The 23579-nt window shown below is 40.6% G+C and overlaps 2 protein-coding genes across 2 annotated transcripts; both read left to right on the top strand.

The window, feature by feature from the left end:
- Nucleotides 1-1283: 1283 nt before the first annotated feature.
- On the top strand, nt 1284-9396 carry LOC148113843 (vomeronasal type-2 receptor 26-like). Its single transcript, XM_087893451.1, has 5 exons — nt 1284-1384; nt 4082-4373; nt 4842-5708; nt 6236-6463; nt 8436-9396. Exons 1-5 carry the CDS (start codon nt 1284-1286, stop codon nt 9342-9344), a joined length of 2397 nt encoding a protein of 798 aa, XP_087749577.1. The 3' UTR covers nt 9345-9396.
- Nucleotides 9397-9466: 70 nt separating this feature from the next.
- Nucleotides 9467-21904, top strand: LOC148113844 (vomeronasal type-2 receptor 26-like). Its single transcript, XM_087893452.1, has 7 exons — nt 9467-9573; nt 11026-11092; nt 12597-12926; nt 13227-14093; nt 17953-18180; nt 19309-19435; nt 21009-21904. The coding sequence occupies exons 1-7, from the start codon at nt 9467-9469 to the stop codon at nt 21902-21904; spliced, it is 2622 nt and encodes an 873-aa protein (XP_087749578.1).
- Nucleotides 21905-23579: the final 1675 nt, after the last annotated feature.

Consider the following 23579-nt stretch of genomic DNA (forward strand, 5'->3'; position numbering starts at 1 on the left):
TAGTTTTCTCCTTATTTACTTTTAGTCTGGCTACTTCTCCGTATTCCTCCAATAACTCCATAAGCTTCAGACCCAATTCCAGTGGCTCCTTTAAAATGAAGACTAAGTCATCTGCAAAGGCTTGCAATTTATTTATTTTTTTTGCGCATGTCCAAGATGTCAGTGTCCTCTGGGATCACGATCTGAGGACGGGGCACCAACCTACCTTTTGGGTCCTTCGGGGGTCGTTTTGAAGATCCATGACCCCAGGACCAGTCAGGGGAGCTCCCTGCTAGCACGGAGAGGGTCTTCTTTTCCTCTGTGACTGAGCAGGGAGGAAGGCGCAATGTTGGGAGTGACAGGCTGCTCAGCTGGGCGTCGGCAGCATTTTTCACAGCCAGAGACCATCGGATAATCGGAGCGGCGTTGTGCTGGGGGCGCCCGCCATGTGGCGAGTTTCTAAGCCCGGGGGGTTGCCCGAAGAGCTGCAAGATGTGCCAGGCACCCCCTGAAGATCTCTGGGATGTCGCCAGGTTCTTTCGGTGTTGGTGACAATGGTGCGGTGGCGGTGGCGATGGCGGTTGCAGTGGAGGCTGGCTGGTGGTCAGAAAGCGCTGGTGACCCCCCCTTGGAGTTGGAGTTGGGGGGGGCGATGAATCAACAGGACTGGGAGACCTGCAACCACGGTTGGGGCAGAAAGGACCTGGAGTGACTTTTTCCCAGGCCTTGGGAGGCCTCGATTTGTGGTTGTGCGGGGGCCGGAGGCTCGAGACAACTGCCCCATTTCTGCCCCATTTCTCTCTCCTCCAGCATTCCCCTTTTAGGACTGGGCCCATCTGGACCAACTGTCAGCCTGTGGGACTCACTGGCGCTATGTTCTATCACTATTTTGAACTTTCCCTGACTCTGGAGAGGGCTAGTTCCATCCGAATGGGAGGCTGGTACATGGCTGCATCCCATTGGCTGAGGGGACTAGACATCTGTTTGACCACTGTGAGAGGGTGGCCGGGTGCCGGGGCCTCCTGGGGACTGAACCAGGAGATTTTTACATATATGCACTTTGCCAGCGGTGGGGACTTGACCATCGGACCAACCGCCATGAGAGGGTGATTTTTGGATCTGACCCCCAGATGCTGTCTATACGCATCGGTTCATCGCTGCCATCTCACCACACGAGGGGGCTGACCAGCTGACCTAACCACCGTGAGAGGGTGGTTGGATCTATTTCCCCCTTGGATTGTGGGCATCTTAGTTTTGGACTATGTCCTCTGTTGTGAGGGGACAGTGGACTCAGTCCTGCGAATATGTCCTTGAGATCCCCCATTCCTTTGTCCCTTTTTATAGACCCTCAGGATATGGTCGTGCTACCCATTATGGTCAATGTACTCAGCAGCGGAGCTTCTTGGTCTGTGAGACACCCCCCTCTCGTAGGCTTGGCCCTCCATTCTATTGAGGGCATACCTCGATGACAGGCTTTGGAACCCCGAGAGGTGGCATGCCGCAAAGAGGGAGCTGCGGGGTTTTTTAAAATTGTCTTTGTCTAATCTTTTAAAGGGTCTGGGGAGGGGGGAGGGGGGTGGGATTGGAATTAGGGTTGTGGGTTTGGGGGATAACCCACCAAGGGGAGGGTTGGGCCAGGCCATGACGTTCAGCGGGGGGGGGGAACCCGGAGGGGGTCGAGCTTGTCCAGATTGTGTTTTTACCATCGGTACTGTGAGTGGGAGGGGTAGATATGGTGGGAGCAGGGGGCCATATCATGTTAAGGGAGCACACACCCACTGTCTCCAAGCGGTAGGGTGCTCCGGCCCACAAGGCTCCACTTGTTCTCCAGGTAGTACAGAGCTTCAGGGCCCGGGCCTTCGTCTGATGCTGTGCAACGCCAGGTCCATAGTAAATAAAGCCCCCCTCATCTGTGATCTTGTTCATGAGGGGGGAGCGGACCTGTGGGTATTATGGAGACCTGGTTGGGCCCAGAGGGAGGGGTCCCTCTGGTAGAAATGTGCCCACCAGGCTTCCACGCATTCCATCAGCCGAGGTCACAGGGGAGGGGCGGGGGAGTAGTGGTTATTATTAGAGAAGGCCTTAGGCCGAGGGAGACCACTGTTCCTCAGTCTGCCAGTTGTGAGTCCCTCCTCGTGAAGTGGGGCCACGGGGTTCAGATGGGTTTGCTGATCACGTACCTGGCTCCCTGCCATGTGGTGGCAGCCCTGCCTGAGCTACTCAACGTTATCACTGCGGTGGTGGTTGATACCCCCAGACTTATGGTCATGGGGGATTTCAACCTGCCATCCATGGGTGAGGCGTCTGAGGTGGCTCGGGTGTTCATGGCTTCCATGACAGCCATGGAGCTGACCCAACTAATTCATGGCCCTACGCACATCGGGGGAAACACACTGGACTTGGTTTTTGTCTCTGGACAGTGGTTGAGTGATCTTGAGATAGGGGATATAGTCATCGAGCCCTTGTCATGGTCAGATCACTCTCTCCTTCGCCTTGACCTTCGAATCGCGGCACCCCGCTGTAGGGAGGCGAAACCAATAAGATGGTACTGCCCCAGGCGCCTGATGGAACCTGACAAGTTCCAGATGGAGCTTGGCCCAATACCGGAGTTTCTGTCTCACGCCTCGACTGGAGACCTAGTGGCCGCCTGGGATAGGGCGGCTGCTGGAACTCTGGACCGAGTCGTGCCTTTGTGGCCTCTGACCCGGCGCCGATCTCACCTGGCTCCTTGGTTCACCGAGGAGCTGAGGGAGATGAAGCACCGGAAAAGACACCTAGAGAGCTGTTGGAGGGCTAGTCTTTCTAAATTGGACCGAACACTGGTAAGATCTCATATTAGGAATTACCTAGTGGCGATAAAAGCAGCAAAATGTACTCACTTTGCTGCTCTTATTGCATCATCAGATAATCACCCAGCCGCCCTGTTTAGGGTGACCCACTCCCTGCTCCACCAGGAAGCGCGGGAGGACCCCTTGGAGGGAAGAGCCGAGGATTTTGTTCAGTATCTGCATGACAAAATCACTCAGATTCGGGCAGGTCTGGACTCTGACTGGGTAGATCCAGCGAGGGTGACGGAGGCAGGTCTTGAGACTGTTATCTGAGATGAGTTTGATCCTGTGACCCCAGATGACATGGACAGGATTCTGGGTAGATTGAACGCGACCACATGCTTATTGGACCTGTGTCCCTCCTGGTTAGTGCTGGCTTCCCGGGAGGTGATGCGAGGCTGGCTCCAGGGGATTATAAATGCTTCATTGGGTGAGGGTGCCTTCCCCGCCGCCTTGAAGGAGGCAGTGGTAAGGCCCCTCCTCAAGAAGCCTTCCCTGGACCCGGCAGTATTGGCTAATTATCATCCAGTCTCCAACCTTTGCTTGGTGGGTTGTTGAGAGTGTGGTTGCGCGACAGTTTCCCCAGTACCTGGATGAAGCATCGTATCTGGATCCGTTCCAGTCGGATTTCAGGCCTGGATACAGCATGGAAATGGCATTGGTCGTGTTGGTTGATGATCTCTGGAGGGCTCGGGACAGGGGTTGCTCCTCTGTCCTGGTCCTGTTAGATCTCTCAGCGGCTTTTGATACCATTGACCATGGTATCATGCTGCACCGGTTGGAAGGGTTGGGGGTGGGAGACACCGTTTTACGGTGGTTCTTCTCCTTTCTCTCTGACTGGTTGCAGTCTATGTTGACAGGGGGGCAGAGATCAACCCCGAGGCCCCTTATATGTGGGGTGCCACAGGGATTGGTCCTCTCACCCCTTTTGTTCAACATTTATGTAAAGCCGCTGGGCAAGATCATCCATGGTTTCGGGGTGAAGTACCATCAGTACGCTGATGACACCCAGCTGTACATCTCCACCCCGGACCACCTCAACGATGCCCTTGAAGTGATGTCCCAGTGCCTGGAAGCCCTACGGATCTGGATGGGGAGAAACGGGCTCAGGCTCAACCCATCCAAGACTGAGTGGCTGTGGTTTCCGATGTCCCGATATAGTCAGCTGGTGCCATCGCTGGCTATTGGGGGCGAATCATTGGCCCCCACGGAAAGGGCTCATAACTTGGGCGTCCTCCTATAAATATAAACATAGTTTATGACTTTCCCTGAAGGTTCCTCACTCATAATTACCAACACAATTTGGCTCTGGCATTTGCTGTAAAGGAGATCAATGAAAATTCTTGGATTTTACCCAATATTACCCTGGGTTTCCACATCACTACTGATTATTTCAATGACATTGCATCTTATCATTTAGCAATGGAATTTCTATCTGCAAAAGATAAATTTATCCCCAACTACAAATGTAATGACCAGACCAATACAGTAGCTGTCATTGGAGGACCCCGTACTAAGACCTGTGTCAACATGGCAACTGCTCTGTGCAACTACAAGTTTCCTCAGGTGAGATCAAAACTGGAAGAAGAGAGAAAGTTCAACTGTTATTTATTACTCTCAGATGTGGAGTCCTCATGATAGATCTTTTAAAACCTTAAGACAATCAGTTCATGATCCCAATGGAAATCACCACATCTGTTCTTAAACACACTGTGAAACTTCCTGATGCCAATGTCTTAAACTGATAGGAAAAGCTTTTTATTCCCTTTCTACTAAAGGAAAAGATTGGCTTAGGCCAAGATTTGGAGACGGTCTTCAAAGTAGATAGCAAGGGTCTTTGCATAGATAATGATCTATGTTTTAGATGCTGATGATATTCCAAAGGAGGGAAAAGCCAAAGTTTGAATCATGGCAGCTCAGATGGATTTTATCTCCATTCTAATGCAAAGACACTTAAGAAACATACACATGATATACTTCTCTTTGGGACAATCTTTTTTTTTTTTGCCTGTATATTTTTTTTCCCACATTTAGATCACATATGGATCAGCTCCACTGATGAATGAGGAAACAGCAGCACATTTTGTCAAATGGATGTTCCCAGATGAAATCCACCAACTTAAAGGAATACTACACTTATTGCTGCACTTCAGATGGACCTGGGTTGGGTTGATTTCTCGACATGAGGAAGACAGGGAGAGATTTGTTCAAAAGAGTCTTTCCATGTTTTCAGAGAGAGGCATCTGCTTTGATTTTATAGAATGTCTTCCCCTGATGATGTATGGCAATTTAGGTGCTGAAATGGTGGAGGAGGCAGATAAAATATATAAAGTGATGATGGGAAGTACAGTCATTGCAGTGATCCTGAATGCTGAAATTACAACCATTGTGACTTTGAGAATGATGATCTATGTTTTAGATGCTGATGATATTCCAAAGGAGAGAAAGGCCAAAGTTTGGATCATGGCAGCTCAGATGGATTTTACCTCTATTCTAATGCAAAGGCACTTGCCCATTGATTTTATCCATGGTGCACTATCTTTTGCCATTCATTCAAAAGAGTTACCAGGTTTCCAAAAATTCATGTGGAAGAGGAGCCCAAACTTTGAAAAAGAAGATGGGTTTATAAGGGATTTTTGGAAAGATGCATTTGATTGTTCATTCCCTGGTGAGATGACAGATAGGAATGCTGAAAGGATCTGCACTGGAGAAGAGAAGCTGGAGACTCTTCCCAATTCTGTCTTTGAGACTACTGTGAGTGGACATAGTTACAGCATCTACAATGCAGTCTATGCTGTGGCACATGCTCTGAGGGCCATACGGTCCCACTCTTCCAAATTTAAAGAAAGTCAAATAATTGATGAGAGGAGATGGAAGGTCTTCCTTCAATCACCATGGCAGGTAATGTTGGCTAATTCAAAATTCTGGAAGGGCATGAGGTTGTATAAGCAGCACCGACTTGCTCACTTAATGAAAGCAAAGTAATCTATTGCTTTTCTCCTTTTATCAATATTTTCATGGAATTATCATCTGGAATATTTTCAGTTGAAATATTTTAGTTAGGCAGTAGGGTAGAAAGTGAACATGATGGAGAACACAATTCCCCCCCCCCAATATTAAATAGTAGAGACTGATGTGAAATAACTTTTCTACAGAATCCTAGATAGGCCCATGCATTGTTATTTCCTAGTGAAGTAGAAGCAAGGTCCATTGTAGAGCTTTTCTGACTGATAGCACAGTCTCTTAGCTACTATAATTTTCTAGGTCTCTATGAGAGTGTTAAGAATTCCCGAAGATAATTTCATACATCCAGTGGTGGGATTCAACTGGTGTAACAACCGGCTTGCTGAGCGCGTGCTTCACATGCATATACTTTTTACAGAATCCTGTTAACTTTCTCATTTCTTTTCTTTCTTTTCTTCATTTAGCTCAACCATTTTCTGCAGCGGGTTTCCTTTAACAACAATGTTGGTGAAGAGAATTATTTTGGCCCCAATGGGGAATTAGTAACTGGAATTGATATTCTCAATTGGATCACATTCCCAAACAAGTCCTTTCAGAGAGTCCAGGTTGGAAAAATTGACCCCATGGCTGCCCCAGACAAATTTCTCACCATTTCTGCCAAGGATGCTGTTTGGCCCTTCAGATTTAATCAGGTATGTCACATTTTCCATTTTTTAAGAAATCACTTAGTCATTGCCCAATATCAATAAATGATTTAAATACAACAACAAAACCTGGATTATTTTTTAAGCAACCTAAAATAACTGAAATAGGCTAAAGAAACTATTTCTGAAATATAGTTCAAATATATTAAATATCTGGCAAAATCATTGTATTGAGATATATGATTCAAAAGTACAGAATTTCAGTTTGCTCCAAGATTCAACCAAATAAACAAGAAAAAAAGCCTTCTATTCTACTATAAGCAGGGAGGCTGAAAATAGCTGAATTTTGAAATTCAGACTTTTGCTATTTAAAGATCATAAAAGTCTCCTTAAAAGGTGGAAAAGTCAATAGCCTGTGATATCTTTAACCATGTTTTGAAAGAGCTATAGAAGAAGTAGGAGCCTAACTCAAAATGTGGAACCTCAAGGAAGGCATATTTGAAGGTCTCCCAAGTTAAACATTCTCCCACACCATATTCCAATTCGGATTTCCTCAGAACAAATCTTTAGAATTGTATGCTTGATTAGTGTAATAGGTGTGATATAAGGAGTGGTTGTGGACAGCAGTGAATTTCACATTTCGTTACCAGCGGTTCACCCGCTCACCCAGCTTCACACATGTGTGAGTCTTTGGTGCATATGCCCACCTTCCGTAGGCGCACCTTCGGTTCTTGTGCGCACCTTCCACGCATGTGCCCGGCCTCAAAAATGTGCCTTAATAGGACACCATAGAGCTGGGGCAGGTGGGTGGAGTGGGCCCACCAATGACTATTCCTATCGGTTTGGGCAAACTGGTACAAACCGGCTGAATACTACCTCTGGTTGTGGAGTGGAGAATTTAAACCAGAAACAAATCTGGAGAAGGGGATGACAAGATTTGAATTAGATATGAAGAGTTTGGATATGTATAACTGATAAAAAGAACAATCCCAAAGCATAAATGTTTCATGTGAAAGAATTCTGATTTTATTTATGAACAGACATTGCCTTTTTCCATCTGTAACAAGAAATGTCCCCTTGGCCATAGCAAGATAAAAGTGGAGGGGAAATTATCTTGCTGTTATGACTGTAGACGCTGTCCAGAAGGGAAGATAGCTGACCAAATGGGTAAAGAATGGAATACATTGTACAGTATATATCAATGTTTTAATAAAATATAATATGGGACCTGAGTTTTTAATAAATATCTTCGTGACTGAAAATCTTGAGTTTCACATCATATTGTATTAGTCAGCAATGAAATATTTAAACTGGGTTTTCATAGCTCAGCAGAATATTTGATGATAATACTAATTCGTTCACTCTAACTAATAGGTTCAATTTTCCAAATTTGAAATGTTCCTTCTTAAGTTTCCTTGAATATATTCTAAATATTTTCCAGGAAACCAAGGTTTCTCATTAGAGTATCTGGAATGCTTCCTTTATATCTCCTTTTTTTTGGAAGTAAAGGTAATAGTGATTATATTTATTGTAACAGCCTAATTTTAATTAGACTGTACACCGCCCTGAGTCCTTCGGGAGAAGGGCGGTATAGAAATAAAATTAATAAAATAAATAAATAAATAAATAAAAATAGCATTTTTACCACCATCTCACTATATATAAATGACCAATGTACCTAACATTCCATGGTAGCACACTGTAAGTTGAGCCATGGTGGTGCAGTGATTAGAATGCAGCTACTTCTGCTGACTTCTGACTGCAGTTTGGCAGTTCAATTCTCACCAACTCAAGGTTGACTCAGCCTTTCATCCTTCTGAGGTTGGTAAAATTGTTGCTGAGTCTGCATACCACTTGGAGAGGGCTGTAAAACACTGTGATGTGGTATAAGTCTAAATGCTATTGCTATTGCTATTATGAATTATTTTAAGAAAAAGCAATTGGAATGCCCTATTGGATCTGGTGCATTATTGACGATTGATGTTGAAAAAATTTCCATGAATGTTTTTCTTTTTTGTTTCTTTTTTCCACAGACTTAGATGATTGTTTTCCATGCCCAGAAGATCATTATCCAAACAAAAATCAGGATAGTTGTCTTCAAAAAATTATAACTTACTTGACTTATCAAGAGCCTTTGGGGATTTCTTTGCTAGTCACAGCAGTCTTCCTGTCTTTCATCTCAGTTTTAGTACTGGGGATCTTCATTAAACACCAAGACACTCCAATTGTTAAAGCCAATAACAGAAACCTCACCTATAGCCTTCTCATTGCTCTCCTGCTCTCCTTCCTTTGTACTTTGCTCTTCATTGGACAACCTGACCGAGTGAAATGTCTCTTGCGACAAACTGCTTTCGGCCTAATGTTTTCTGTAGCTCTTTCTTGTATATTGGGAATAACAGCCATTGTTGTTCTTGCTTTCATGGCTACCAAGCCTGGTTCCAAGATGAGGAAATGGGTGGGGAAAAGGTTGGCTCTTTCTATTGTCCTACCTTGCTCCATGGTACAATTCGCTATTTGTCTAGCATGGTTGGCCACTTTCCCCCCATTCCCAGATTCTGACATGCACTCTATGGCTGAAGAAATTGTCCTGCAATGTAATGAAGGTTCAACCAAAATGTTTTATACTGTTCTTGGCTTTATGGGGTTCTTGACTGCTGTCAGCTTCACAGCGGCCTTCCTAGCTAGGAATCTACCTGACAGCTTCAATGAAGCCAAATTTATCACCTTCAGCATGTTGGTCTTTTGTAGTGTTTGGGTGTCATTTGTTCCAACTTACCTGAGCACTAAGGGAAAATACATGGTGGCTGTGGAGATCTTTTCCATTTTGGCTTCAGCAGCTGGATTACTGGGCTGCATCTTTTCCCCAAAATGCTACATCATTATTCTGAGACCTGACCTGAACAAGAAGGAGCAACTTATAAAGAAATGAAGCTTATTTTTATAGTAGACCTCTTGAAAGAAGCCAAATTGGTTACTCTCAGCATACAATTTTTTTGCAGTTTGGCAGTTCTGCGTCCTTCCCTTGATTTGCTACTAGCAAATCAAGGTGACATGCAAGGTGACAATCTTCTCCAAGATTTTTTGCAGAATCTAGACAGCTGCTCCTTAACCATTCTTTCAAATGTTAATTTTTCTGATCTTGTTCATAATAAAATAGAGTAAGACAATGTTGTGTGAAATCAATTTTTCATTTGATAACATACACTAATCTCAACATGAAAGTTCTTTTGTCTTGCAGCCTATGAGTTTCAAGATATTCCTGCCTCCCCAAAAAAGAAAAGCCCTCCCAATAGTTTCCATATTCAATTTTTAAATGTGGAAGAAAACCCACATTAAAATTCCTACCCCAAGTGTGAAAATTTGATGTCTTACCTTGGTGTAGCAGGCAAGGTTTGGGCTAGAAGCTGGGAAATAATGAGTACTAATCATTCCTTAGGCCTTAGGCCTCATCTCAGGGGTGAAATACAGCAGGTTCTTACAGGTTCTGGAGAACCGGCAGCAGAAATTTTGAGTAGTTTGGAGAATCAGCAAATACTACCTCTGTATGACCCCAGAGTCAGGTGGGAATGGAGATTCTGCAATATCCTTCCCCCAGGAGTGGGGAGGGAATGGGGATTTTGCAGTATCCTTCTCCTGGAGTGGGGAGGGAATGGAGATTTTGCAGTATATGCCACTCCCACCAAGCCACTCCCACCAAGCCATGCCCACACAACCAGTAGTAAAAAAAAAATTGGATTTCACCACTGCCTCAGCTGATATGTTATTGTGGGAACTGAGAAGAAAAGTTGGAAGAAACTGATGTTGGAGAATTTCTTCTCACCTTCCCTGATCTAATTCACCTTATTCATGATGACAAGTCTCCCATCTTTGGGTTTGCTTATTTATGATATCCTGATTTCATGAGTATTTATCAGTTTTTTATATCACCAGTCCTCATCTCATGTCATGATACTAGGTAGCATACATAGTAGTATAATCCATGTACAGTGGATTAAAAGATGCAATCGATAAATGGGCAAAAACAAAATGGTAAAAAAAAAGGTATAAGAGAATGATTTCCAATTAATTATGTTATAAACATCTAGTAGGCTGCCCTCCATCATGTCATTCCTTAGGCCAGTTGTCAAAACCATATATAAGATGACAACAAAATGAGCCTTAACTTCTTGCAAAACATTTTTTCATAGGGGGCTCTATGCTCTATTATCTATTATAATTGGCTTTTTATGTCACTGTGTTTGACATAAACCCAGCCAGATACACCACCCAGAATTGTTTCTTCTGAGAAGGGCAGCCATCTAAATTTGATAAATAAGTACAGTATATAAATAACTACATATTAATTCATTGTTTCATACCATGAGTTCAGCATTATTTCCCTCTTTCAAACCATTCTTGACCTCAAGAATCATGTTATCTCCTCGCTTTTCTTAATAGATACTGCATTGAGCAGAAATTGACAAAGTGACTGCAGCAAATGAATTTACCTTCTTTTTAAGCTATGCTTAAAGGAATAAAATCTGGGACTTGGTTATACATGGGAATATTTGTAGCTCATGGTTTAAAAAGGGAGTTCCCAGTTCTTTCTGAGCTTGTCTCTTTTCTTGCAGATGTTTCATTACCCAAATTAGGTACATCAACCATGCTGCACTGCTGATGCTACCTCCTGTAGTTTGGGTAATGAAATGTCTACAAGAAACCAACCAAGCTCAGAGAGCACTAATGACCTCACATATGTATCTGCCCAACATGAAAACACATTTAGAACAAAATGTTCCCAAGTTTCTTCCTCATTTTCTGCTCTACATTTAAGTTTCAAAAGTTCACAGTAGTAGAGCTGAGATAAAATCAATATGTTTCCTTTTGACATTCTACAAAAATGCAAGGAAGGTAGTTCCACAAGTAAGCTATTATCACCCAGGTAATTATCAAATTAAAATGTTGTTCATTTCTCCAGGTATCAAGGGAATCCTAATAAACATGGGAAAACTATGAACTCATGTCAAAAACATTGCATTGCATTGCATTAATACCAGCTCAGAAATACAGAATTAAAAGTAGAGAGAACAAGAAAGATGCACATTTAATCTGTGATACTTCATTTCATATAACATTCATGAGAGGCTGATTGATTATGTTTCAGCTCACCAGTGGAATGGTAACATTGATGTTACACTTTGATTTGTACAATGGCTATAATATATACTGAATTGCTTCTATTCAGAACACTGGTTTCATTCCTTTTTTCTGAGGTCATGTGTATTTCTCCTTTTACTTGCAATCTCAGAGGTCCTCTTCCAATTGTTCATAAGTATTATCAATCAGGAGATTTAATCATTGCTGCTATCATATATCAGATGTTATTTGTTTCAAATGAGATCACTTTTCAAAGTGTTCCCTCACATGATGTCCTTGATCAGTATCTGTAAGTATCCTCATCATTCACAGACTCATACACATTGCCACCATAATGATTCCTTCCTTCCTTCCATAAAATGATTATCATACTGCATCACTCTTAGCCATGTTTGAATTCTAAAGCTCAGAGGAACTTCATCTCCTCAAATTCTAAATCTCAAAGGAGGTATTGTTGCTTTTAATTTTACTATTATAAGGGTTATTTCCCATAAAGAACATTCATAGTCCTTTGATTCATTAGGAGAAAAGCATGACTAATCTACTCTGTAAGGCTGTTCTGAAAATAGAAATAGAAAATAGTCTACATATAATCTGGTACTTTCTGAATTTTCTTCCCTTGCCAGTCACTATGGTGTGTGGTGGGCAATAGAACTAGATTATTATTTTTACAGCTACAAAGTTAAATGTCAAATTACTTGTAAGAATGTTGTAAGCATAAGATTGAAATTGTATCTATTCTCCCTTTCATTTACTCCAGATAGGACTGTTATTGCAAACAACCAAATTAATCCTGGAACATACCTGTACATCTCACCATGATGTTTTCCAGAAAAAGAGACTTAAATAGAGAAGGAAGTGGGCTACAGAATAATGTTTGCTTACCTATCCCATTCCCCATATCAGTACTTTTCAGTCCATAGAATCTTGGGCTATTGTTTGCCCTATACCACATACCAGATATGTAGAGTAAACAATAAGAAGCACATTTTCTGTATTTATAAATATATGTAATAATTAAAAATAGCAATGTTTAATTATAAAGCAGAAATATATTGACATAGTTTATAACATTCATCGAAGGTTCCTCACTCATAATTACCAACACAATTTGGCTCTGGCATTTGCTGTAGAGGAGATCAATGAAAATTCTGAGATTTTACCCAATGTTACCCTTGGTTTCTACATCACTACTGACTATTTTGATGATATTACAACTTATCATTTAGCAATGGAATTTCTATCTACAAAAGATAAATTTATCCCCAACTACAAATGCAATGACCAGACCAATACAGTAGCTGTCATTGGAGGACCCCGTACTAAGACCTGTGTCAATATGGCAACCGCTCTGTGTAACTACAAGTTTCCACAGGTGAGATCAAAACTGGAACAAGATGGAAAGTTCAAGAGTTATTTATTACATTCAGATGTTGAGTCCTCATGATAGGTCTTCCAAAACCTCAAAACAATTCATGAGCTGCAATGAAAATCACCACCACAACTGTTCTTGAACACACTGTGAAACTTCCTTATGCCAAGTTGTTCGACTAATAAGAAAGACTTTTATGCCATTTGTACCAAAGGCAAGGGTGACAATTAACAAATATACACATCACACACTTTTCTTTGGAACAATCTCTTTTTTTGCCTGTATTTTTTTCCCCTCATTTAGATCACATATGGATCAGCTCCACTGATGGATAAGGAAACAGCAGCACATTTTGTCAAATGGATGTTCCCAGATGAGATCCATCAATTTAAAGGAATACTGTACTTACTGTTGCATTTCGGATGGACCTGGGCTGGGTTAATTTCTCTATATGAGGAAGATAGAGAGAGATTTATTCAAAAGAGTCTTTCCATGTTTTCAGAAAGGGGCATCTGCTTTGACTTTATTGAGTGTATCCCACAAATGACGTATGGTAATTTAGTTGCTGAAATGATGGAGCAGGCGGACAAATTATATAAAGTGATCATGGGAAGTACAGTCACTGCAGTGATCTTGAATGCTGAAATTACAACCATTGTGATTTTGAGAATAATGATCTATGTTTTAGATGCTGATGATATTCCAAAGGAGAGAAAGGCCAAAGTTTGGATCATGGCAGCTCAGATGGATTTTACCTCCATTCTAATGCAAAGGCACTTGCCCATTGATTTTCTCCATGGTGCTCTCTCCTTTGCAATTCATTCAAAAGCATTAATAGGTTTCCAAAAATTTATGTGGAAGAGAAGTCCAAACTTTGAAAGAGAAGATGGATTTATAAGGGATTTTTGGAAAAATGTATTTGATTGTTCATTCCCCAGTGAGATGACTGATAGGAATGCTGAAAAGTCCTGCACTGGAGAAGAGAAGCTGGAGACTCTTCCCAATTCTGTCTTTGAGACTACTGTGAGTGGACATAGTTACAGCATCTACAATGCTGTCTATGCTGTGGCACATGCTCTGAGGGCCATACGGTCCCACACTTCCAAATTCAAAGAGGGTCCAATAATTGATGAGAGGAGATGGAAGATATTGCTTCAATCACCATGGCAGGTAATACAAAATTCAGGAAGAGCATGAGTTTGTATAAGCAGCACTGAATTAATCAATTCATCAAAGCAAGGTGATCGATTGCTTTTCTCCTTTTGTCAATTTTTTTCATGGAATTCTCATCTGAAATATTTTCATTTGAAATGCCAGAGTTATGCAGGAGGGTGGAAAATGAATGTGATGGAGAACATTAATTCTCTTCCAATTTTAAACAGTAGCGACTGATGTGCCATTTAACATGTCACTTTTCATTAAGCAAAGCCAAATCAAAAGAAACAATGTGGGATTTGTGTGCACCCTTCCTATTAATCCTATTAATTTTCCCATTTCTGTTTAATGAGGAAAGAGGGATGTGATTGCTTCTATCACTATGCATATGTTGTTCACTAATCCAGGTTACTGTTTTTATATCGGAAGGACTAAAACTCATAAAGGATACCTTTTCTAGGCAATTTTAGAGGCTCGTGTTGTTTTCTAGAGAAATATAAACTAAATAGCAGGGTCCAGGGTAGGGCTTTCCTGACTGATAGCATAATCTGTTAGCTACTATAGTTTTCTAGGTCTCTATGAGCGTGTTAAGAATTCCTGAAGATGATTCCATACCGCTACTCCTGCTGCATTAAATTGTCGACATAAGGGGAAAACAGATGTGAACAACTCATGTTGAAATGTAAATACAGGCAGTCTTCGACTTACGACCACAAGTGAGCCCAGAACATATCTTGCTAAGTGAGAAATTTGTCAAGGGATTTTTTTGTCCCATGTTATGACTTTTCTTGCCACATTTGCTAAGAGGGTCACTGCAGATGTTAAATTAGTAATGCCCTGGAGAAGCTGCCGTAGTTCAACGAATCGAGCTGCCCCATTGACTTTGCGTGTCAGATGGTCGCAAAAGAAGGCCTCCACATATAAAAAAAGTTGTGGAGACTCTAGAAAGAGTGCAGAGAAGAGCAACAAAGATAAATAGGGGACTGGAAGCTAAAACATATGAAGAACGGTTGCAGGAACTGGGTATGTCTAGTTTAATGAAAGGAAGGACTAGGGGAGACATGATAGCAGTGTTCCAATATCTCAGGGGCTGCCACAAAGAAGAGGGAGTCAAGCTATTCTCCAAAGCACCTGAGGGTAGACAAGAAGCAACGGGTGGAAAACTAATCAAGGAGAGAAGCAACTTAGAACTAAGGAGAAATTTCCTGACAGTTAGAACAATTAATCAGTGGAACAACTTGCCTCCAGAAGTTGTGAATGCTCCAACACTGGAAGTTTTGAAAGATGTTGGATAACCATTTGTCTGAAGTGGTGTAGGGTTTCCTGCCTAAGCAGGGGGTTGGACTAGAAGACCTCCAAGGTCCCTTCCAACTCTGTTGTTCTATTCTATTCTAAGGCCATATTGTTGGTCAGGAATGGCCAAGAGAGACAAGATGGTGAAATGGCAGAACTTAAGTTTAGACCTCAGCAGGCTCTTTGAGGCCATGGAAAATTTCACAGGAAACAATTATCCTGTGGATTAGGCACGTGACCGAAACCACAGAAAGCATGCTTGTGACTATTTTTATGCTTTCTGTATTTTCTGTATTTTATCTGTAGGATGCCAGCTGCATCCTATGTAATGAAATGAAAGTAAAAGAATGATATTAATATCTGCCTTGCATTATGCTCTGGGTTCCTTCCACAAGGCTGAATAAACACATTGGCTTATCATCACAGACACCTGGACTCTGTCTTTTTTTTTTTACCAAGCCAGACCTGAAAACCTTCATAACAACATGATACTGGAACACTGCAACCATCATAAATATGAAGCAGTGGTCAAGCATCCAAATGTAAATCACATGACCATGGGCATGCTGCAATGGTCATAAATGTTGAAAATGGTCATAAGTCACTTTTTTCAGTGCCGTTGTAACTTCAAATGGTCAATAAATGAACTGTCGTAAATCAAGGACTTAATTCAAATGAATTTTCGATGTAAATTTGTTTTAAGTTATCCTTTTAATATTTTTTTTAAAGGTTGGAAAGAAAGGCCATCTTTGCTTATATATATTTTTTTCCTGTGGATTCTGCGGAGAACTTTATATTCTCTCCCTTTAATGGAAGCAATGTAAAGTCACAATTCTTGGATTGCTCAATTGATCAGAGCAAAGTGAAATTTTTGGATATTGTGCTGGTGTTTTCCTCTTAAAATTTTTCAAGTTAAAAAACAGTGCAATAGAATAGAGAATGTATGTCCTAGAGAAGGAGATTATGAAAATATTAGAATGTGCAGAAATGAATAGACTAACATTAGCAATTAAGGAGAAGGAACAAACTGATTATTATATGATATGGGAAGCATTTTACCAATGGTTAGAGAATAAAAAAGGAAATTGGAAATAAGGGAAGAAGACAATAGGAAGAAGAGAAAATACATTAAGATAGAGATAAGAATAAAATGGCAACTGATACCATGGGTATGATGAGAATAACCATGTTTAATGTTACTATTGTATTTTTATTAGAAGATATGTTATGAAGGAAACAAAGAGTTACACAAGGTGTAATTGTTCAATGTATATCAGTTCAGTGAGGCAGTGGACGTGATGTGCTGGTGCCTGGATGCTGAGAGGGCCTGGATGGGAGTAAACAGGCTCAGACTTAACCCAGACAAGACCGAATGGCTGTGGGTATGGCCTCCTAAAGACTATGTCAATTGTCCATCCTTGGTCCTGGGGTGAGAGAAATTGTCCCCCTCAGAACGGGCTCGCAATCTGAGTGTCCTCCTAGACTCACAGCTAAGATTGGAATAACATCTGACAGCTGTGGCCAGGGGGACCTTTGCACAGATTCGCTTGGTGCACCAATTGTGACCCTACTTGGATCAGGAGGCTCTCATCACAGTCACTCATGCCCTTCTCACCTCACGGTTGGATTATTGCAACACGTTCTACATGGGGCTACCCTTGAAAAGTGTTCGGAGACTACAGTTGGTCCAGAATGCAGCCGCACGAGCTATTGTGGGTGCACCTAGATACACCCATATTACACCAATTCTCCGCAAGCTGTGCTGGCTCCCTATCAGTCTCCGGACACAATTCAAGGTGTTGGTTATTACCTTTAAAGCCCTACATGGCTCAGGGCCAGGCTATCTTCAAGATCGCCTTCTACCACATAGCTCCCATCAACCGGTAAGATCCCACAGAGCTGGTCTCCTCCAGGTCCCATCAGCTAAACAATGTCGGTTGGTGGGCCCGCGGGGGAGGTCCTTCTCTGTGGCTGCCCCGGCTCTCTGGAACCAATTACCTCCTGAGGCCTGGACTGCCCCCACCCTATTGGCCTTCTGGAAAGCGGTGAAGACCTGGCTTTTCCAGCAGGCCTGGAGCCGTTGATCTCGCTACGGCGATCTTGCGAGACCCGGCCATGGAATGGAGTGTATGGGGTTTTTAATGTTTTCTTTAAAAAATTTTTTTACGGGATATTGTTCGCATTCTTTTTTGCTGTAAGCTGCCCAGAGTCCCTAGGGAGTTGGGCGGCATAGAAATGCGACTAATAATAAAATAAATAAATAAATATAATTTGTGGAAGGATGTTGCACAGAAATATTTGTACCCAGATGACACACTGCTTAAGGAGAGTTGCAATTTTATATTTTTTAAAAATGGAAAATCACTAAAAAAAAACTTCTTTAAAAAAAGAAAAAGAAAATTCATGTCCTAGAAATATATTCCCATCCAGTTTTAAATCGTGTAGACCAAGGCAAAAATTGAACAGCTTACTTTTCATTAAGCATAGGCCAAATTGAAATGAAGAAATTGGGTTTTTCTCATACCCTTTAAGTAATTCTGTTAACTTTCTGGTTTCTTTTTTTTTTTCTTTCTTCATTTAGCTTCACCATTTTTTGCAGCAAGTCTCCTTTAATAACAGTGCTGGGGAAGAGATTTCTTTTGGCCCCAACGGGGAATTAGTAACTGGATTTGATATTCTAAATTGGGTCACATTCCCAAACAAGTCCTTTCAGAGAGTCCAGGTTGGAAAAATTGACCCCAGGGCCCCCCTAGACAAATTTCTCACCATTTCTGTGAAGGATGCTGTTTGGCCCCTCACATTTAACCAGGTGTGTCTCATTTTGTACTTTTTAGGAAATCATTTAAGTCACTTGTAAAAAAGATGTTGAGATTCTAGAAAGAGTGCAAAGAAGAGCAACAAAGATGATTAGGGGACTGGAGGCTAAAACATATGAAGAACGGTTGCAGGAACTGGGTATGTCCTAGTTTAGAAGGACTAGGGGAGACATGATAGCAGTGTTCCAATATCTCAGGGGTTGCCACAAAGAAGAGGGAGTCTAAATAAACTTTGATTTTGAAATACATTTCAAATATATTTGATATCTAGCAAAATTTAAAGTATTGAAATATATGATTCAAAAATCATTTCAGTGGGAGATTCAGTCTATATGTCTATCTCTTCAAAGTGTAGTACCATTGGAAATATGATTGCACACTACCTAAAATTTGTGACACAAAAATTTTCTTCTTTCTACATTTGTACGACAGAGTTCTACACTTGATTTAGAAGAGCATCAGATCCCTGTTTAGCTTAATATTTTCAGACAATCATATCCATCTCTCAAATTTTTGAGTCTATGGACAAAAAAAAACAAAAACAAAAAAAATAACCTAATGGAAGTGCCTTGAAATAAAGAGCTTTTGGAAGTGTGTTTGAGTAAATGATCAGTATTATCTGTCAATCCTTAAAGAAAAGATCAAATTCCATGTGTTTTCAATCTGCTCCAGGTTTTAAACATATAAAGAAAGCCTCCCAAAATGACATCATTCTATTATAAGCAGGCAGACAGAAAATAGATGAATTTTGAAAATGTCAAGAGAAAAATCAAGCAAGTTTTGAAAGAGCTATAACAGATGTAGGACACCAGTTCAAAACATGGAACCTCAAGGAAAGCATATTTGAAGGGCTCCCAAGTTAAACGTTCTCCCACCCCTGATTCTAGTTCTGATTTTCTCAGAACAGATCTTTAGAACAGTATTTTTTGATTGATTAATATGATAGGTGTGAAATAAGGAACAGTTGAGGGAATGGGGAATTTAAACAGAAACCAACCTGAGAATGAAATAGCAAGTCTGGATTCAATATGAACAATTTGGGTGTGTCTAAGCAATGAAAAGAACAACCCCAAAGCATAAATTCTTTCATGTGAAAGAATTCTGATTTTATTTATGAACAGACATTGCCTCTTTCCATCTGTAACAAGAAATGTCCCCTTGGCCATAGCAAGATAAAAGTGGAAGGGAAATTATCTTGCTGCTATGACTGTAGACGCTGTCCAGAAGGGAAGATAGCTGACCAAATGGGTAAGCAAGGGAATATGTTGAATATATTTATCATATTAATAAATATAAAGGGGGTGGTCTGAGTTATTAATAAAAATTATCATGACTGAAAACCTTTAGCTTCACATCACATTGAACTATTCAACAATGAAAAATTTGAACTGAATTTTCATAGCTCAGCAAGGTATTTGATGATATTTGATGATAAGACTAATCAGAAGGTTCAACAGATTTTCCAGATTTGAATTGTCCTTTTTAATATTTCTTTGAATATACTGTAAATATTTTTGTAGGAAATCAAAGTTTCTAGGTAGAGTGTCTGAAATGCTTCCTTTGTGCCTTCTTTTTTTTTGGAAGTAAAGGTAACTGGTAATGGTGACTGCATTTATTGTAGAGGTGATATTTTCACCTGATTTTACTTTCTATTTCATCACAATGTATTCATTGCTTATTGACCTTATATGGCTGCCTATCTCATGTAATGAACCTAGGTGGCTCACCACAATCATAAAAAACAATACAAAACCCTCCCCCTCAAAATCCTCCCACAAGCGGGCATCCAGCAATCTACTTGGCACTTCAATAAGGCTAGAGAATGCTGTAAAAATCAGGGTTCAGACTATATTCTATGGCACAACAGAATAGAATATAGGAGTATTGGGTTTGTATTGTTGAGTTTTTCATGTTCTTTGAACTTGGTTATTTGGCTAACAGATGTTTCACAGCACAAGTCACTGTTGGGTTTTCTCCCTGTCTTTATGTAGTAAATTGTGCTACCACTTTGGTGGGAGTATTGTTTTCTCCTAGGTGATTCCATGATTAGGGCACAGTTTCCTAAGTAATGCCATGATTAGGTCATAGTATTCTGCCAGATAGTTTGTCTTGCTTTAATCCATGTTTATCTGGATGTTGGGTGTCTCAGTGCTTGCCTACAGAGATTCTCAGTCATCCAGGTCATGGATGCTTTTTCCAGAGGCAACTGGACTTTCTTGTTTTTCTTTGAAGGCATTTCACTTGTCATCCAAGAAGCTTCTTCAGCTTTGACTGGATGGTGAGAGATTTATATTCCTTGCAGACAGCTGTCCATTTGTATTCTTTTAGACTAGGGGTATCAAACTGGCGGCCCACAGGCCGGATGCGTCATGCACATGTGTCATGTGTCACACCCACTCCAGCTCCATGAAGGAAAAAACATCATATAATGCCATGTGATGGCAACGTGATGCTGCAAGTTTGACACCCATGTTTTAGACAGTTGTTGAGGCCAGTTGGAGGCCAGTTTGCAGGCCTATGGAGGCCAGTTGTTGAGGCCAGTTTCAGAACATGTGTTTTCTACTAGTTTCCTTCTTAGGTTTATACTGTCTCTTCTGAATGATGGGTAAATATGGTTTATCTTCATATCAAACAGCCAAGTTCAAAATGTACCCGGCATCCCAGGTAACATACTGTAAATTGTATTATGAATTATTTTATGAAAAAGTAATTAGAACTCCTATGCAAGTCACAGAACCTTTTGGATCTATTGTTTTATTGATGATTGATGCTGAAAAAGAATACTGTTTCCATTAGTGGTTCCCCTGTTTGTTTTCTCCAGACTTAAATGATTGTTTCTCATGTCCAGAAGATCAATACCCAAACAAAGATCGGGATAGTTGTCTTCAGAAAAACATAACTTACTTGACTTATCAAGAGCCTTTGGGGATTTCTTTGCTGGTCATAGCAGTCTTCTTGTCTTTCATCTCAGTTTTAGCACTGGGGATCTTCATTAAACACCAGAACACTCCCATTGTCAAAGCCAACAATAGGAACCTCACTTATAGCCTTCTCATTGCTCTCCTGCTCTCCTTTCTGTGCACTTTTCTCTTCATTGGGCAACCTGACCAAGTCAAATGTCTCATGCAACAAACTGCCTTTGGCATTATCTTCTCTGTAGCTCTTTCTTGTATATTGGGAAAAACAGCCATTGTTGTTCTTGCTTTCATGGCTACCAAGCCTGATTCCAAAATGAGGAAATGGGTGGGGAAAAGGTTGGCTCTTTCTATTGTCCTACCTTGCTCCATGGTACAATTCGCTATTTGTCTAGCATGGTTGACAACTTTCCCCCCATTCCCAGATTCTGACATGCACTCTATGGCTGAAAAAATTGTCCTGCAATGTAATGAAGGTTCAACCACTATGTTTTATACTGTCTTTGGCTTTATGGGGTTCTTGACTGCTGTCAGCTTCACAGCGGCCTTCCTAGCTAGAAATCTACCTGACAGCTTCAATGAAGCTAAATTTATCACTTTCAGCATGTTGGTCTTTTGCAGTGTCTGGATATTATTTGTTCCAACTTACCTGAGCACTAAAGGGAAGTACATGGTGGCTGTGGAGATCTTCTCCATCTTGGCTTCAGCAGCTGGATTACTGGGCTGCATCTTTTCCCCCAAATGCTATATTATTATTCTGAGACCTGACCTGAACAAGAAGGAGCAACTAATAAAGAAATGAAGCTTATTTTTATATTAGAGCCCTTAAAAGAAGCCAAGTTGGTTATTATCAACATACAGATGTTTCACAGTTTGGTGGTTCTGCATTCTCCCCTGGCTAGCAAATCAAGATGTCATGCAAGGTGACAATCTCCTCCAAGATTTTTTGCAGAATCTAAACAGCCGCTCCTCATCTATTCTTTAAAATGTTATTTTTTCTGGCCTTGTTCAGAATAGAATAGAGTGCCTAAGATAATGTTGTGTGAAAATCAATGCAGCCTATAAATTTCACAATATCCCTGCCTCCCCCCAAAAGAAAAATCCTCTCAATAACTTCCATATTCAATTTTTAAATGTGGAAGAAAAAATCCACATTAATATCTCTACCCCAAATCTGGTTAGGAGGCAAGGTTCTGGACGAAAAGCTGGGAAATAGTGAGTTGTAACCCTCCCTTAGATCACAGATGATATGTTGTTGTGGGAACTGAGAAGAAAAGTTGGAAGAAAGTAGTCTTGCAGAATTTCTTCTTATCTTCCCTGATGTAATTCATCTTTTTCAAGACCATGATCTAATGTGCCTTTATTTATCTGTTTTTTATACCACCCACCCTCACCTCATGTCATGACATTGGATAGCATACATAATAATATAATCCATATACCTGTAGATTAAAATTACAATCAAGTTAGGCAAACTAAAACCACCCCTAACTTTAGCATCTTGTAACAGCTTTAATTTTATTCTCGCCTTTTTCCCTTGCCAAATATATTTCAATATCATTTTATTTAAATCTACAAAAAATTCCTTATCCAACTTGATTGGAATTGTCTGAAATAAGTACAAAATTCTGGACAGAATATTCATCTTAATAGTTGAGATCCTACCGATCAAAGATAACTGCAAGTTTCCCCATTTCATCAAATCTTGGCCTATCTGTTGTTTAAGCTTAGTATAGTTATTTTCTTTAATTCAGCTACATCTTGGTGTTAAATGTATCCCCAGATATTTTACTTTATTTGTAACCCGCATTTTTGAAATATCCATCAGTTCTTTTTGCTTTTTTAACATATTTCTAGTCATTAACTTTGTTTTATCTTTATTAATTTTCAAGCTGGCTACTTTCCCAAATTCTCCAATTGTTTCTATCAATTTATTTATTGTTATTAATGGTTCTTCAATAATAAAAACCAAATCGTCTGCAAAGGCTTGTAGTTTATATTCTTCTTTTCGGATTTTCATGCCTTTTATCTCTTTTTCTTCTCTAATCTGTCTATTTAAGACTTCGAAAGTCAATATAAACAACAATGGGGACAGTGGGCATCCTTGTCTAGTACCTTTTTCTATTTCGATAAGATCGGTCAGTTCTCCGTTTATCATTACTTTTGCCGTCTGTTTGAAGTATATGGCTTCAATTGCCTGTACAAATTTCCTGCCAAAGCCCATCTTTTCCATTTGGAGTATCATGAATCTCCAATTTACATTGTCAAAAGCTTTTTGTGCATCTAAAATTACCAACGCCATCTGTTTTTCAGTGTGTGCTTCGTAATTATTTATTTATTTATTAATAAAATTTATATGCCACCCTATCTCCGAAGACTCAGGGCGGCTCACAACAATAAAACAATCAGTTAAAATTATAAAATATATAATGCACATATATAAGTTATATTAAAACCCCCAAACTCTAAAAACCCTC

Source organism: Pantherophis guttatus, chromosome 4 (genome assembly GCF_059756535.1).
Source record: "Pantherophis guttatus breed Tessera chromosome 4, ASM5975653v1, whole genome shotgun sequence".
NCBI classification, from domain to species: Eukaryota; Metazoa; Chordata; class Lepidosauria; order Squamata; family Colubridae; genus Pantherophis; species Pantherophis guttatus.